General features: G+C 41.9%; 1 protein-coding gene across 1 annotated transcript in view; it reads left to right on the top strand.

Annotated features, from left to right (window-relative positions):
* The first annotated feature begins 2,245 nt into the window (after nucleotides 1–2,245).
* The window catches only part of pard3ba (par-3 family cell polarity regulator beta a), a 112,909-nt gene continuing 96,521 nt past the window's right edge, over nucleotides 2,246–18,633 (top strand). The window contains exons 1-2 of the mRNA XM_063010390.1: nucleotides 2,246–2,703; nucleotides 12,257–12,358. Of these exons, the coding sequence (XP_062866460.1) occupies nucleotides 2,587–2,703; nucleotides 12,257–12,358 (219 nt within the window). The 5' untranslated portion in view covers nucleotides 2,246–2,586. The remainder of the gene's footprint in view (nucleotides 2,704–12,256; nucleotides 12,359–18,633) is intronic.

Raw genomic sequence — 18,633 nt, 5'->3', positions numbered from 1 at the left:
GGCTGCTAGAACGCTGGTCTTTATGTGAAGCACATTTCTGAGCTCACAGAGGAATTAAAACAATTCAACATTTCGATCTGACCATGTGTGATTTGTTTGTGGTCTGTGGGTGTCGAGTAAACAAAGCCTCAACAGAATTCTTTCTTTCTACAGAAGATATTTGAATAACGATGCCGTTAAAAGACACAGTGAGGGGAAAAACCCCCAAAACAAACACTTTAACTGTTGTACCTACAATATATGGCCAAAAGTATTTGGACACCTGACAATGAGCTTGCTGGATGACCCGTTTCAAACACAAATTATATTAAAATAGAGTCACCTCTATGTGATCATTTCAGCTAGGACAACAGCCACTCTTCAGAAAAGCATGTCCGTGTGTGGGAATTTGTGCCCATTCAGCCAAAAAGAGCATTTGTATGGCTGGGCACTGATGTTGATGCTCCAGTTAATTCCAGAGCTGCTCTGTGTAGGCCACTTTGTGGAAATCAAACTGCTACCACAAAGTGAGAAGCATATCATTTGTCTCATATAATAGATTTTAATACTCCTAATAGCACCTTGTGTTATTAAACAGCTGGACAGTACTCTAATAATATACTAGAAAGCAGAAGTAAAATTTACTGTTGGTAATTTTGGGAACAAGCGGAGTAATATCAGACGCTCCACATATAACTCAGACATGAGGAACTTGTCAGGAGTTTGTCTTGTCAGAGCAAACATCATAAAGAACACCAGCAGAAGCTTGTAAGCTCTGGACTCACCACAACCCTGTACAGGATAACCCTGTCAGCACAGGTTGTAGGTGTACAGTTAGTAACACGGTGTGTGTTCCTCTAGTTGTTTAGTACGCCACACTATCTGATCACAGTACACTGCTGTCTTTACTATTCTTCTCCCAGCATTCACACTGAGGTGTTAAAAATCCCAACAACACTGCTGCACCTGATAAACTCATACCTGCACAACAGACACTACCATGGAATTACCATGTTAGTATCATTGCAGTGCTGAGAATGGTCCACCACCCATTTAGGTGTCCCTTTAGGATGATAAATGGGGTGCAAGAAAGTGTAAAAGTAACAGCTGGGCTACAGTCAGTAATTGGATACCCATAAAGTAGTCAATAAATGTACATACCAGTTACACACACACACACACACAACGTCTATTCACATTACAGGGCACAAATTCCCACAGACATACTGGTCACAAGTCTGGTAAAAAGCTTTCTCAAGCTTCTCTATTCTTACAGCAGAAAAAATCGTACAGAAGTTCCTTTTTGTAATATTATTTGCATTTAAAATGGGACGTCCAACAAGCTCATGGTCAGGCGTCCAAATACTTTTGGCCATACAGTATAAGTACACCTGTGCTCCTTGTGGAAGCTGAAAAACATCTTAAATTTATTTTCTGACACATAAAGTGCTTATAAATGCCACTATTAGAAGTTAAAGGTCACTTTATTTTAATATTATTTGTTTTTGAAATGGGACGTCCAGTAAGCTTGTGGTCAGGCGTCCAAATACTTTTGACCATAGTGTAGGTACACCTGTGCTCCTTGTGGAAGCTGGAAACATCTTAAATTTAACTTCTGACACACAAATGCTTATAAATGCCACTATTAGAAGTTAAAAGTTACTCTATTTTAATATTATTTGCTTTTGAAATGGGATGTCTAACAGACTCATGGTCAGGTGTTTAAATACTTTTGACCATACAGTATAGGTACACCTGTGCTCCTTCTTATATTTTATTTTTTGGCACATAAAGCGCTTAAAATGTCACTATTAGAAGTTAAAAGTCTCTTTATTTTAATATTATTTGTTTTGGAAATAGGACGTCCAGTAAGCTCATGGTCAGTTGTCTAAATACTTTTAGCCATACGATATGAATACACCTGTGCTCCTTGTGGAAGCTGGAAAACTTCTTATATTTAACTTCTGACACATAAAGAGCTTATAAATGTCACTATTAGAAGTTAAAAGTTACTCTATTTTAATATTAAATGTTTTTGAAATGAGAAGCTCATGGTCAGGTGTCCAAATACTTTTGACCATACACTGTAGGTACACCTGTGCTCCTTGAGGAAGCTAAAAAACTTCCTTAATTTGATTTCTGACACATAAAGCGCTTGAAAACAACGTTATTATGTTTAATTTGAGTATTTCTGTGAAGGTAGTGGTTGAAGCTAATGCTAAAGCTAAGCTGCATTATTAGTGGAAAGGTAAAGCCAGTTCAGCTGCTTCCCTCATTATCCGGCTCTTCCGGTTTCACTGCTCATACACCCAGCGGCTCGGTCAGCCCGAAACTCCTCAAACAGTCCCTGAACACCCACACTTCACCCCGTACCGGACTTTCGGGGGACTTTTGGAGCAGTTTGGAGCCATGCTGTGAGTGGAAATAGCGAGCAGCGGGTGTGAGGAGCAGCAGACCGGAGCACCTGAACGACACCTGCGGCTCTCGGTGTTCCTGAAGCGGACTGTGTTTGTGTTCTGGTCGCTTCTCGCTCGGTTTCGCTTCAGGACTTCCAGCAGGACTGAATTCATGTGGATTTAGGTGATTCTGACACTTCTCAGGTGGAGGATGAAGGTGACGGTGAGTTTTGGACGGACTGGGGTGGTGGTACCGTGCAAACGAGGCTGGATGGTTCGGGATCTGATCCACCAAGCCACTCAACGCTACAGAAAACTATTAGAGCAGGTACGTTCCTTTATTTTGGGCTTGATTTGTAATTATTATGTACATGTGTGTTGGATTAATCAGTAGTTTGCAGTGATTTCAGGTCTATTGTTTGTATTTGGTGAGTTTTGCTTTTAATCCACACCTGTCTCACCTGTGTGGGCGGTGGGCGTGGCTAAACGCGATGACATCACACTAGCTGTCAAGACCTGAATCGGAACCATGCTGGGCTGTGGGTGCATGTCTGATCACTTATTACATACTTATTGACATGTTCTTTTATTTATTTATCTATCTATCAAATCAGGTCCAAACAAAGTTGGGACGGAAGGTGAACGCAGATAAAAACAGAAAGCAGTGATTTATAAACGGACTGTAAGATAAGATTAGATAAGCAATCTTTATTGGTGTTGTTTGAAGCCTGTAGATGCTTAATTAAGGTAAATTATATACAAAGTGAAACACTTAAGCTACAAAATAAAGTGAAAGCTACAAAATCTAGCAAAGCAATAAATAAAAATAAAGTGTCCATTAGAATAATAGAGGGTCTGGTGCCCAGAGCAATGTTGTACAGATAGCACAGATTTATTTATTTAAAGGAAATTATTGTCCTCCAGTAGTTGAACAAACAAAAGAAGAGCTAATATAAATAGTAATAAAAGAAGTAGATTATAATACTGTAATAATATTAGTAGTAGTATTAGGAAATAGTGTATCTATTCTTATAAACAATATGAACAGATATATACATATACATTTAGAAATAAAAATAAAGATATTGATATAGGTATGAATGAGTATAATAGTACTAATATACAGATAATAACAGTAGTAATATATAGATTAAATAATATAGATTAGAACTGATCTATACATATAGGTATAAATATATACAATACAACACCATATTTTGGTTATAGGTATTACAACAAGTATACACAATAGAAGCAATACTATAAATAGTTTATATACTGTATATATGTTGGCATATATATATATATATATATATATAGGAATAAATATTAAATGCAAAAAAATATAATATTAAATATAGGTTTGAATGAGTATAACAATAATAATACATAGATAATAACAATATAGATTAGAATTGATATAGACATATAAGTATAAATATACACACATACAATATATCGGCTATAGGTACAAATATCTACATCAAAAGCAGTAATAATACATTTATATAGACATAATAGTGGTTAAATACAGATTATAACAGTAGTAATATATAGATAATAATAATATATATTAGAACTAATCTATACATATAGGTATAAATATATACAATAAAACATACAATATTTTAGTTATAGGTATAAGTATATACAATAGGAGCAATAATATACATTTATATATATATATATATATATATATATATATATATATATATATATACATTGTGTGTGTGTAGGTATATATAGTGATAAATATTAAATATAAAAAATATAATATCAGATATAGGTGTGAATGAGTATAATAGTGGTAATATACAGATAATAACAGTAGTAATACATGGATAATAAAAATATAGATTAGAACTGATATATAAATATTTGATTATAGGTATAAGTATATACGATAGGAGCAATAATATACAGACAGACAAACAGACAGACAGACAGATTATTGCACTTTATTATCGTATATATGGCCCTCAACAAGAAACATTGACACCCCTGGTCTACAACCAGCCTCACAGGGCATGAGTTCCTAATAAAGAGGCCAGTATGTGTAAAAATCCCAACAACACTGCTGCACCTGCTACACTCATGCAACAAAATGGTCCACCACACAAACGTCAAACGTCATCTGGTCAGTAGGAGTCTTGGAAAGGTCAATGGGGAAGGGGGTACAGAGAAACAGATGGACTACAGTCAGTTATTGTATACCCACAAAGTTCACCTTCAATAATCCATGAATGTACTGTACATACCAGCATGGCGTTCCTAATAAAGTGCTCGGTGATTTCTTTTTCATAAACGGGGGCGAGACGGAGACGTCACAGGGACGAGGGGCCCAAACCCGACTCGATTATCGAGCTATAAAAAGAGGCGCGTGTAAAAACGTCCTGGATGTGTTCGGATCACATGAAGCTCGTCCGTTTCTAACGAGCCTCCAGTAACGACGGCGGGATCACTGAATATAACGAAGTGTCGCCAATTACCGCTTATTTCTTTCTTTCTTTCAACACTTGTGTTTTTTGTTCCCCCAGCGCCGCTCCCTCACGGCGTCCAACGCGGTGCTAATTCAGCCGGTGTTTAATGAAGTGTTGGGAGGATTAAAGCATGAAAAGCGGCGCCTTGAGAAATTCCACGCTAATCATCCTCACTTCCATTCTCGCTCCTGTCGCTCGCTCTGTTCTGAGACGCCTGATGACTCCAGTTACGCTTCCGTTTTTTTAGCGCTCGGCCTCGTGATGACATTTCTCATTTTCACGCTCTGTTGAGTTATTAAAATCCAGTTTAGGTTCTGCTTTCCCAAATCTGCGTCATTGAAGGCCCGTCTGCGCTTTGTATCTCTTTGGACGTACTCGGTTCCCTCGAGCAGGCTTGCAGGTAAAGCCGGCGACTTTATCTCTCCACCGGCTGTAAACATGCCGCTTATACCCCACACGGCCTTCCCGCCAGGACTCAGCGGTGAACGTCGAGACTGTGTTGATTAGCAGGCGTGTTTAGACAAATGAAGCACCGAACGCCTGACAGTTAGCTCTCAGCCCATGCTGGCTCGGTGGGTAGCACTGTCGCCTCACAGCAAGAAGGTCCTGGCTTCGATTCCCAGACGGAGCGGTCCGGGTGCTTTCTGTGTTGAGTTTGCATGTTTTCCTCCAGGAGCTCCGGTTTCCTCCCACAGTCTAAAAATGGTCCGGGACTGTGTTTAACATTAAAAACTAGAACTGATGAATCTTGTGTAATGAGTAACTACCGTTCCTGTCATGAATGTAACCAAAGTGTAAAACATGACGTTACAATCCTAAAAAACAAATAAATGGCTTAATATGCAACAAATAATCTTCCAGTTGCACTATGGGGACCTGGGTTTAAATCTCTATGTCCTTAAGTGTTTCCTCTGGGTACTCCAGTTTCCACCCTCCTGATGTGAGTAGGTGAGTTGGTCAGTTTGTGATGTCCATGTGCGGCACGGCTCCAGGGACCTGGACACCTGGGTTTGGTGCTGGTATCCAGACGGGGTTTGTGGGGACTGTTTGTGGGGACTGTTTGTGGGGACTGTTTGTGGGGACTGTTGCGTGTGTTTTCTTTGTAAGTGAAATAGAGGGATCGGTTACGTCCGGTGTGAGTGAGAAGATTAAAGGTGAAAGATGCCAAAATTAAATCAGCACTGTTAGGAATTTCAACTGTTTTTATTATTTGTATTTTTGTTGAAGAAATACAACAAAGCTCAGAGTATGAAACATGAATACAGTGTAAAGCTGTAGTTAATTCAAGAACTACAACTGTACTAACATTAACTACAACCTTATTACCATCCATTACAGTTTTACTAACATTAACTACAACTGTACTACCAAAATCAACTACAACTGTACAAATATTAACTACAACTGTACTAACTTTAACTTCTATTACATCAAAATGAGTTGACAATTCACGAAACATTTAGTTACTGACTTTACATACATACAGTGTATCACAAAAGTGAGTACACCCCTCACATTTCTGCAAATATTTTATTATATCTTTTCATGGGACAACACTATAAAACTTGGATATAACTTAGAGTAGTCAGTGTACAACTTGTATAGCAGTGTAGATTTACTGTCTTCTGAAAATAACTCAACACACAGCCATTAATGTCTAAATAGCTGCAACATAAGTGAGTACACCCCACAGTGAACATGTCCAAATTGTGCCCAAAGTGTCAATATTTTGTGTGACCACCATTATTATCCAGCACTGCCTTAACCCTCCTGGGCATGGAATTCACCAGAGCTGCACAGGTTGCTACTGGAATCCTCTTCCACTCCTCCATGATGACATCACGGAGCTGGTGGATGTTAGACACCTTGAACTCCTCCACCTTCCACTTGAGGATGCGCCACAGGTGCTCAATTGGGTTTAGTCCATCACCTTTACCTTCAGCTTCCTCAGCAAGGCAGTTGTCATCTTGGAGGTTGTGTTTGGGGTCGTTATCCTGTTGGAAAACTGCCATGAGGCCCAGTTTTCGAAGGGAGGGGATCATGCTCTGTTTCAGAATGTCACAGTACATGTTGGAATTCATGTTTCCCTCAATGAACTGCAGCTCCCCAGTGCCAGCAACACTCATGCAGCCCAAGACCATGATGCTACCACCACCATGCTTGACTGTAGGCAAGATACAGTTGTCTTGGTACTTCTCACCAGGGCGCCGCCACACATGCTGGACACCATCTGAGCCAAACAAGTTTATCTTGGTCTCGTCAGACCACAGGGCATTCCAGTAATCCATGTTCTTGGACTGCTTGTTTTCAGCAAACTGTTTGTGGGCTTTCTTGTGCGTCAGCTTCCTTCTGGGATGACGACCATGCAGACCGAGTTGATGCAGTGTGCGGCGTATGGTCTGAGCACTGACAGGCTGACCTCCCACGTCTTCAACCTCTGCAGCAATGCTGGCAGCACTCATGTGTCTATTTTTTAAAGCCAACCTCTGGATATGACGCCGAACACGTGGACTCGACTTCTTTGGTCGACCCTGGCGAAGCCTGTTCCGAGTGGAACCTGTCCTGGAAAACGGCTGTATGACCTTGGCCACCATGCTGTAGCTCAGTTTCAGGGTGTTAGCAATCTTCTTATAGCCCAGGCCATCTTTGTGGAGAGCAACAATTCTATTTCTCACATCCTCAGAGAGTTCTTTGCCATGAGGTGCCATGTTGAATATCCGGTGGCCAGTATGAGAGAATTGTACCCAAAACACCAAATTTAACAGCCCTGCTCCCCATTTACACCTGGGACCTTGACACATGACACCAGGGAGGGACAACGACACATTTGGGCACAATTTGGACATGTTCACTGTGGGGTGTACTCACTTATGTTGCAGCTATTTAGACATTAATGGCTGTGTGTTGAGTTATTTTCAGAAGACAGTAAATCTACACTGCTATACAAGTTGTACACTGACTACTCTAAGTTATATCCAAGTTTCATGTCTATAGTGTTGTCCCATGAAAAGATATAATGATATATTTGCAGAAATGTGAGGGGTGTACTCACTTTTGTGATACACTGTACATACATACATACACATTAACTACAACTGTATTAACATTAACTACAACTGTACTAACATTAACTACAACTGTATTAACATTAACTACAACTGTACTAACATTAACTACAACTGTACTAACATTAACTACAACTGTACTAACTTTAACTACAACTGTACTAACTTTAACTACAACTGTGCTAACACTACAACTGTACTAACACTACAACTGTATTAACATTAACTACAACTGTACTAACACTACAACTATATTAACATTAACTACAACTGTATTAACATTAACTACAACTGTACTAACATTAACTACAACTGTACTAACACTACAACTATATTAACATTAACTACAACTGTATTAACATTAACTACAACTGTACTAACATTAACTACAACTGTACTAACACTACAACTATATTAACATTAACTACAACTGTACTAACATTAACTACAACTGTACTAACTTTAACTACAACTGTACTAACTAACTACAACTGTGCTAACACTACAACTGTATTAACATTAACTACAACTGTACTAACATTAACTACAACTGTACTAACACTACAACTATATTAACATTAACTACAACTGTACTAACATTAACTACAACTGTACTAACACTACAACTGTACTAACATTAACTACAACTGTACTAACACTACAACTATATTAACATTAACTACAACTGTACTAACACTACAACTATATTAACATTAACTACAACTGTACTAACATTAACTACAACTGTACTAACACTACAACTATATTAACATTAACTACAACTGTACTAACATTAACTACAACTGTACTAACACTACAACTGTACTAACATTAACTACAACTGTACTAACACTACAACTGTACTAACATTAACTACAACTGTATTAACATTAACTACAACTGTACTAACATTAACTACAACTGTATTAACATTAACTACAACTGTACTAACATTAACTACAACTGTACTAACATTAACTACAACTGTACTAACTTTAACTACAACTGTACTAACTTTAACTACAACTGTGCTAACACTACAACTGTACTAACACTACAACTGTATTAACATTAACTACAACTGTACTAACACTACAACTATATTAACATTAACTACAACTGTATTAACATTAACTACAACTGTACTAACATTAACTACAACTGTACTAACACTACAACTATATTAACATTAACTACAACTGTATTAACATTAACTACAACTGTACTAACATTAACTACAACTGTACTAACACTACAACTATATTAACATTAACTACAACTGTACTAACATTAACTACAACTGTACTAACTTTAACTACAACTGTACTAACTTTAACTACAACTGTGCTAACACTACAACTGTATTAACATTAACTACAACTGTACTAACATTAACTACAACTGTACTAACACTACAACTATATTAACATTAACTACAACTGTACTAACATTAACTACAACTGTACTAACACTACAACTGTACTAACATTAACTACAACTGTACTAACACTACAACTATATTAACATTAACTACAACTGTACTAACACTACAACTATATTAACATTAACTACAACTGTACTAACATTAACTACAACTGTACTAACACTACAACTATATTAACATTAACTACAACTGTACTAACATTAACTACAACTGTACTAACACTACAACTGTACTAACATTAACTACAACTGTACTAACACTACAACTGTACTAACATTAACTACAACTGTACTAACACTACAACTATATTAACATTAACTACAACTGTACTAACATTAACTACAACTGTACTAACACTACAACTGTATTAACATTAACTACAACTGTACTAACACTACAACTGTATTAACATTAACTACAACTGTACTAACACTACAACTGTACTAACATTAACTACAACTGTACTAACACTACAACTGTACTAACATTAACTACAACTGTACTAACATTAACTACAACTGTATTAACATTAACTACAACTGTATTAACATTAACTACAACTGTACTAACTTTAACTACAACTGTACTAACTTTAACTACAACTGTGCTAACACTACAACTGTACTAACACTACAACTGTATTAACATTAACTACAACTGTACTAACTTTAACTACAACTGTATTAACATTAACTACAACTGTACTAACACTACAACTGTATTAACATTAACTATAACTGTACTAACATTAACTACAACTGTACTAACTAACTACAACTGTACTAACTTTAACTACAACTGTACTAACTTAAACTAACACTACTAAATTTAACTGCAATTGTACTAACTTTAGCTATGATTGTACTAACTTTAGCTACAACTATACTGAATAACTACAACTGTACTAACTTTAACTCTGACTGTACTAACATTAACTACAACTGTACTACTTTACTAATGAATAAACTACAACTGTACTAACATTAACTACAACTGTACTACAACTGTACTAACATTAACTACAACTGTACTAACATTAACTACAACTGTACTAACATTAACTACAACTGTACTAACATTAACTACAACTGTACTAACATTAACTACAACTGTACTAACACTACAACTGTACTAACATTAACTACAACTGTACTACCAAAATGACCCAAAACTAACATTAAATTTATAAATAAATCTGTACTAACATAAACTACAACTTTACCAGCATTACAGCTTTACTAACTTTAATACTAATACTGTACTAACAAATGAACTACCACTTTACTAGCATTAGGAGGTTAAACATTAGTAAGTAAATCTCAGTTGTACCAGTGAGGATTCTTTGATGTTTTGTGTCTCTTAGAGACGACTGGACCTGGGAGGGGACTGGGAGGGAACTGGGAGGATACTGGGAGAGTACTGGGAGAGTACTGGGAGGGGACTGGGAGTGATGTGTTGAGGTGGTTATTCTGGTTGGACTGGTTTGGTGTTTCTGGTTTTTCATCCATTGTTATTGAATCAGCTCGTACAGTTTCTCATCAGAACGTCCCGGTTTTGTGTTGGTTTCTGTGTAGTGAGGATGCAGCGGAATGCAGACCGACGACATTCCATCAGTCGTACCAGTTACTCCAGATTCAGTTTAAAAGATTCGACTGAAGCTTAAACCTAAAATTCAGAAACAGTTTCTTGGAAAAGCACTTTGTAGTTCTACAATTACTGACTGTAGTCCATCTGTTTCTCTGCATGCTTCACCCTGTTCTTCAATGGTCAGGACCCCCACAGGACCACCACAGAGCAGGTATTATTTAGGTGGTGGATCATTCTCAGCACTGCAGTGACACTGACATGGTGGTGGTGTGTTAGTGTGTGTTGTGCTGGTATGAGGGGATCAGACACAGCTGCGCTGCTGCAGTTTTTAAACACTGTGTCCACTCACTGTCCACTCTATTAGACACTCCTACCTAGTTGGTCCACCTTGTAGATGTAAAGTCAGAGACGATCGCTCATCTATTGCTGCTGTTTGAGTCGGTCATCTTCTAGACCTTCATCAGAGGTCACAGGACGCTGCCCACGGGGCGCTGTTGGCTGGATATATTTGGTTGGTGGACTATTCTCAGTCCAGCAGTGACAGTGAGGTGTTTAAAAACTCCAGCAGCGCTGCTGTGTCTGATCCACTCATACCAGCACAACACACACTAACACACCACCACCATGTCAGTGTCACTGCAGTGCTGAGAATCATCCACCACCTAAATAATACCTGCTCTGTGGTGGTCCTGTGGGGGTCCTGACCATTGAAGAACAGCATGAAAGGGGGCTAACAAAGCATGCAGAGAAACAGATGGACTACAGTCAGTGATTGTAGAACTACAAAGTGCTTCTATATGGTAAGTGGAGCTGATAAAATGGACAGTGAGTGTAGAAACAAGGAGGTGGTTTTAATGTTATGGCTGATCGGTGTATTTATGTGTATATCTGTAAGAGGTGGTCAGTCACCGTCCAGCTCTGACACACTTCCAAAACGTTCTGGCGTTCCCCTCAGACGGGCCGGACAGGAAAACCCGCCCTCCGTCACTGCCGGCCCACTTCTGATTCTCTATTGTTCCCCTGTTAGCTCCAGTGCTAATGTGAGTAAATAAATACCCCGCGTCCACTTTATTAGGAACACCACACTAATACAGGTGTTGGAGGCGGATTTTGACCCATGTTAACGTGAGGTACCACGTCAGATCATGATCGGCAACAACACTCAGATACACTTCATGGCCAGAAATATGTGGACACCCCTTCTAATGATCGAGTTTCAGTGCACTGGTGTCTCCTCGACCTGCTAGCCAGCGCAGGAACAGGAACGCACGGCGCGTTGCTAACATGAGCCATTGTTCTCCACAGGATGGGGAGTTTCTGGTGCGAACGCACCACGTGGAGTACGCCGACGGAGGCATACTGGACCCCGACGACATGCTCACCGACCTGCTCGAGGATAAAGACAAGGTAAGACTGACCCACTCACCCACTGACCGACTGACCCACTCACCCACTGACCGACTGACAAACACACCTGCACGATGTTGATGTGGTGTAGTTTAGATGTTGATGTGATGTAGTAGGGTGTAATTTAGATGTTTGTGGTGTAGTTTAACTGTTGATCGGGTGTAGTAGGGTGTAGTTTAACTGTTGATAGGGTGTAGTAGGGTGTAGTTTAGATGTTGATAGGGTGTAGTAGGGTGTAGTTTAGATGTTGATGTGATGTAGTAGGGTGTAATTTAGATGTTTGTGGTGTAGTTTAACTGTTGATTGGGTGTAGTAGGGTGTAGTTTAACTGTTGATAGGGTGTAGTAGGGTGTAGTTTAACTGTTGATAGGGTGTAGTAGGGTGTAGTTTAACTGTTGATCGGGTGTAGTAGGGTGTAGTTTAACTGTTGATAGGGTGTAGTTTAGGTGTTGATGTGGTGTAGTTTAAGTGTTGATAGGATGTAGTAGGGTGTAGTTTAACTGTTGATAGGGTGTAGTAGGGTGTAGTTTAGATGTTGATAGGGTGTAGTAGGGTGTAGTTTAGATGTTGATCGGGTGTAGTAGGGTGTAGTTTAGATGTTGATAGGGTGTAGTAGGGCGTAGTTCAGATGTTAATACGGTGTAGTTTAGCTGTTGTGGTGTAGTAGAGCCTAGTTCAGATGTTGATAGGGTGTAGTAGGGTGTAGTTTAGCTGTTGATAGGGTGTAGTTTAGGTGTTGATTGGGTGTAGTAGGGTGTAGTTTAACTGTTGATCGGGTGTAGTAGGGTGTAGTTTAACTGTTGATCGGGTGTAGTAGGGTGTAGTTTAACTGTTGATATGGTGTAGTTTAGGTGTTGATGTGGTGTAGTTTAAGTGTTGATAGGATGTAGTAGGGTGTAGTTTAGATGTTTGTGGTGTACTTTAACTGTTGATCGGGTGTAGTAGGGTGTAGTTTAACTGTTGATAGGGTGTAGTTTAGGTGTTGATGTGGTGTAGTTTAAGTGTTGATAGGATGTAGTAGGGTGTAGTTCAGATGTTTGTGGTGTACTTTAACTGTTGATAGGGTGTAGTGTGGTGTAGTTTAGCTGTTGAAAGGTGTAGTGTGGTGTAGTGTGGTGTCCTGATGTGTAGGAGGAACCCGCTACGCTCTCCGTATTTCTCCACCACTGCTCAGACTGCAGTTTCAACACGAGCAGCATAAATATTTGGACAGCGGTGGTTTTATGAAATCTTCGTCCGTGATTCCTGGCGTTCATGGAGTAAGCCGCTGATTTCCCAGCACAGCCGCCGGCGTCTGTGCCGTCAGCATTCCAGAGCTAATCAGCCCGCCGGACGCGCTTGATGCTAATGGTGCTTCAGTAATAAATTCCTCCTCTGGAGGTTGATGAGGGTTAAAGTCGGAGCTGATGGAGCCGCTCTGGAGCCGGATGATGAATATTCAGCCGGGCGTGATGATGGACGGTGTGGATGGGTGGAGGTGCTGTAATGACTGTGGGGGGTTAAAGGTCACGCTGAGGGGCGCTGATAAAACGCTACGCTTCTGATTTCTGCTACTCGCTGATCCACGATTCTCGGTTCCTTTGATCTTTTGGGTTCATCTATTTTGAACGCCAGACGTGAAGCGAGACGTTTGTGTCACTTTGTGAAGCGGGTGTGGTGTGGTCAGCCTGGCCCCGGGAGATTTTAGCAGTCTTGGGTTCCTTTACTGCATCAGGATCTGGACGATGGGTCCGGAGGAGAACGTGAGGTCATCTGTCCAGGAGCTAAAGCTGAAGTGGGCAGTGACCCAAAATCAATAGCAAGTTTACATTTTAACTCGAGCCTTTAATTGTGATTTTCGTCCGGCTCCTGGTCAGGTGTCCACATTCTTTCGGCTCGGAGAAGAACGTGAGGTCATCTGTCCAGGAGCTGGAGCTTGTGGTGAGCCCTCGATTGTGATTTCCGTCCGGCTTGTGGTCAGGTGTCCACATTCTTTTGGCCTGGAGGAAAACGTGAGGTCATCTGTCCAGGAGCTGAAGCTGAAGCGATAGAAGCAGAAGTCATGAGACCGGGTCAGAAATATGTGGACACGTCAAGCTTTAACCATTCATAAGAGCTTCTGCTAGACAAAGAAACTCATCAGACGGCGTCCGCTCACCTCGGCTAATTAGCCGGCTCTTAAGCTAATGCGGCAGCGGAATTTGTTTCGCGTGTGCTAAGTGCGCTTTTTTTTATAGCCAGCTGATTCATTTTGAACCTGAGCTGAATGGGTCCGGCGGCTCTTCCTCCGCGCTCGCGAGGACCTCGGCCTCAGCGGAGACGGCGCGTTTGTGATGCTAATTAGCGCTAATTCGAAAGCTCATTAAAGTTGGACGGGTGTACGCCGGCTGCGCTGGAAAACGCTAATGTGTGATTCGGGACGTCCGGGACCCTCGTCAGCGGCGGCTAATGAGTATGCAAACGCTCATCTGGCGTCGGTCTCCGGCTAAGCGCGTTGGCTTAGCGTCAGCGGCCGGGAAAGTCACCTCGCGCTGCTACGTTCTCCTTTTAGCGTCGTTTGAATGGACGCTGATTGTGGCGGGTGGTGCGAAATCCCAGCGCATTGTGGGTTCGCAGATTAGCCGGCGCGACACACGAGGTCCAATCAGGCGACGTTTTCCGAGCTAAATGAAGAGGGTTAGCCGCGATCGGAGTGTACGTTAGCTCACATCTGTATACAGTATGGCCACAATTATATAGACATTTCAACCCTTTTTTATTGCTGTTAGTTTAAGGTGTTTTGTTTATTATCCATGTAAAGTCAGCCTGGATGATTAGGCACAAGTTCCCACAGACACACTCCCAAAATCCTGTGTATAATACAGGAGCCAAAAGTGTTTGGACGCCCCTCTGAATGACTGAATTCAGCTGTTTCAACCACTGCTATTGCTCACAGTTCAACGTGTCCTTTCTATTATATATGAAAAGTCAGCCTGGATTATAAGGCACAAGTTCCCACAGACACAATCTTGTGGGTAATACAGGAGCCAAAAGTGTTTGGACGCCCCTCTTAATGACTTAATTTCAGCATTTTAGTCCTTTTTATTGCTCTTAGTTTAAGGTGTTTTGTTTATTATCCATGTAAAGTCAGCCTGGATGATGAGGCACAAGTTCCCACAGACGTATTCCCAAAATCTTGTGGATAATACAGCAGCCAAAAGTGTTTGGACGCCTCTCTGAATGACTGAATTCAGGCGTTTCAGCCCTTTTTATTGCTGTTAGTTCTATGTGTCCTGTTTATTATCCATGTAAAGTCAACCTGGATGATGAGGCACAAGTTCCCACAGACGCACTCCCAAACTCTTGTGGGTAATACAGGAGTCAAAAGTGTTTGGACGCCCCTCCTAACGACTTAATTCAGGTGTTTCAGCTCTTTTTATTGCTGTTAGTTCAACATGTCTTGTTTATTATCCATGTAAAGTCAGTCTGGATGATGAGGCACAAGTTCCCACAGACGTATTCCCAAACTCTTGTGGATTTACCAGTACAGCCTCAAAGTGAATGGTTTGGAATAGGACGTCCAGCAAGCACATCAGGTGTCTGAATAAACACACACACACACACACACACACACACACACACACACACACACACACACACACACACACACACACACACACTCACTTCTCCCCCTGAAGATGAAGCTGCAGCGTCAGTCCCGAGCTAATGACTAATAAACGAACCCCAATTAACGCCCCCCCCCTCAGTCGCACCTGCGCCCCCGCCGTCTCCGCCAATCCCGCCTCAGCCCCTCCATCACGCCGGTCATTATCGCCGTCCACAGGCGGCCGGGACGCTAATTAATAATCCAAACGGACGGGCCTCTTCGATTGGATTCAAATGAGCCCGAGCGGGGCCTGTGCAGGCGCCCGAGAGGGGCGGGGACACGCCCGTCTCCTCCCCTCCCTCCGTCATCTCGGGTATCTTGCGTTCCGGGAGCAATCGATCACAACATGACTTCACGTTGCCTTCGCTCGTGTCCGTCGTATCGCTAACGGGGTGCAGCCAGTGGGGCGTGCTCATCAGTATCCCGTCTCTTTGTGGGGTCTGGTGGTATGATAGATGCCGTCCACAGAACAATCGAGATCTGGAGATTAACAGCATCGAACACAATACGGCCAAAAATATTCGGACACCTGCTCATTTTATCGTTTGTAACAACAGGCGCTGATGTTGCACTTAAAGGCCAGGCTGTCGGTCAGTCTTCCAGTTTATCCCAAAGGTGCCCGAGTCCCTCAGTCCCTCTGACCAGCCGAACTGCCGCTTACTGGACGTTTTTTTTAAGTCAGATGTTTGATGTGAACGTGAATCAGAAGCTCTTGGTTTGTGTCTGCGTGATCGTACACACTTCGCTGCTGCCACATGACTGACTGATTTAATAACTACATGAGCAGCGTGCAGTCGTTCCTAGATTTTTGAGCGTGTCTGTGGGGATTTGTGTCCGAACGAGCAGTCAGTATTCCACTGGTGTTCCAGTTCATCCCAAAGGTGTTCATTGGGGTTGAGGTCAGGGATCTGTGCTGGCCGCTAGAGTTCCTTTGATTCCAAACTCATCCGACCGTTTTAGTCATGCAGAACTGCCGCTCACTGGACGTTTTTGCATCATTTTAGATGCTGATGAGCATAAAAAAGTCATGATCAGCGGTTCAGGACTCAAACCATCAGTTACTGAAACGATGGATCCAGACGAACGCTCATGCTGCGTTCTCATTCCTCCAGGAGAAAGATTTTCACAGTTTTCCGGTCGTCCCGAGCCCCAGAAAGGCTCTCGGCCCGGTCTGGTCCAGACCAGCGCACCTCCGGTCCACTGACCGGTCCGGTCCGGCCCGTGTGGTCACCCTCGGCTCTCGTAGACGGGACTGAAAGTCCTCCGTCTGGTTTCTGTGAGGGTGCGTTCGCCGAACCCCAGCGCCTGGTATCGTTTCTAAGTCTTGAGGTGTTGATGTTTGTCTGGCGCTGCCCAATCGCCATGGCAACCACACGGAAACCGAGGCGTCGGGATTATCGAACGTAAGCGGCGCGTTTGCATCCTGGTTCTTGCGTCTCTGCCACACCTACTCTATATGACAGGTGTATAAACAGTTTGGGGAAGGCTCTGCCCTTACAGTAACTCTATTCAACACTGAAAAGGGGCAACTCCATATATTCATATGTTCATGATGAGGCGTCCACATACTTTTGACCATATCGGTGCATCCCTACTGTACCTTGTGCATCTTGAAAGGCTTTCCACAGGATTTCGGAGTGCGTCTGTGGGTATTTGTGCCTAAACCGTTTAGTCAGTGAGGTCAGTCACTGCTGTTGTTCAGTGGGATTAAGGTCAGGGCCCGATTATTTTAGTCCTCCTGAAACAGGAAAGGACCTTCCCCAAACTGCTGGAGATGCACCTGTTGGCAATGGTCTGTGACTGTTCCAGGATGACCCTGATGGGACTCTCGATGGGGAAGGGGGGACAGCGGTCAGTTTTGTGGTGTCATGTTAAACACAGTCACAGTCAGGCGTCCACATACTTACGGCTATCCAGTCTACGTAGGTGTTGATGGGGGAATGGGGAATGTTTGGTATCTGTGCGTCCCTAAAGCTCGGCCCCGGGGGCCCAGAGCTGGACTGGATCGTGTTCATTACAGTTTCATTACCTGAGCTTTAGCGTGGCGTTACTGCGGCGTTTACAGGTGCGTCTGATTAGCCGACTCGGACGCCGCCGTCGCTTCAAAGCCGCCTGAACGAGGTGCTTCATTTCCTGTTACAGCGGCTTTATTTGGCGCTAATGAAATGAGTCTGAGGGGCGACAAATAAAACCTGATGAAGAACAGACCGGGGCGGGTGGACGTGGGTCCAGCTGGTCTGATTCGGTTTGGGGCGGTTGGATTGGCGGTTTTGGACGTAGCCTAGTCCACGTGAACAGGAATAATTAAGGGTGTCACTGTGGTGCAGATTAGCTGGGTTTGATTCTCAGTTACTCTCTGTTGGAGGTTTTGCAGGTTCTTCTTGTGGTCTGTTAATCTTGCAGAAGGTGGATTGGCTGCTCAAAATTCCTCCAAATGGTGAAATAATAAGAGTTGTGATGGACCTGCAACTGGAAACTGAATATTGAATTTAGAAACAGAGATTTATCCACGGGATCATCCATCACATCATCCATCCATCTATCAGATCATTCATCCATCCATCCATCCATCTACCCATCTATCAGATCATCCATCCATCCATCCATCTATCACATCATCCATCCATCTATCAGATCATTCATCCATCCA

This window comes from Trichomycterus rosablanca, chromosome 15 (assembly GCF_030014385.1).
Source record: "Trichomycterus rosablanca isolate fTriRos1 chromosome 15, fTriRos1.hap1, whole genome shotgun sequence".
Classification (NCBI taxonomy): domain Eukaryota; kingdom Metazoa; phylum Chordata; class Actinopteri; order Siluriformes; family Trichomycteridae; genus Trichomycterus; species Trichomycterus rosablanca.
The sequence above is the reverse complement of the archived record's forward strand: the minus strand, read 5'-3'. Positions and strand labels throughout refer to the sequence as shown.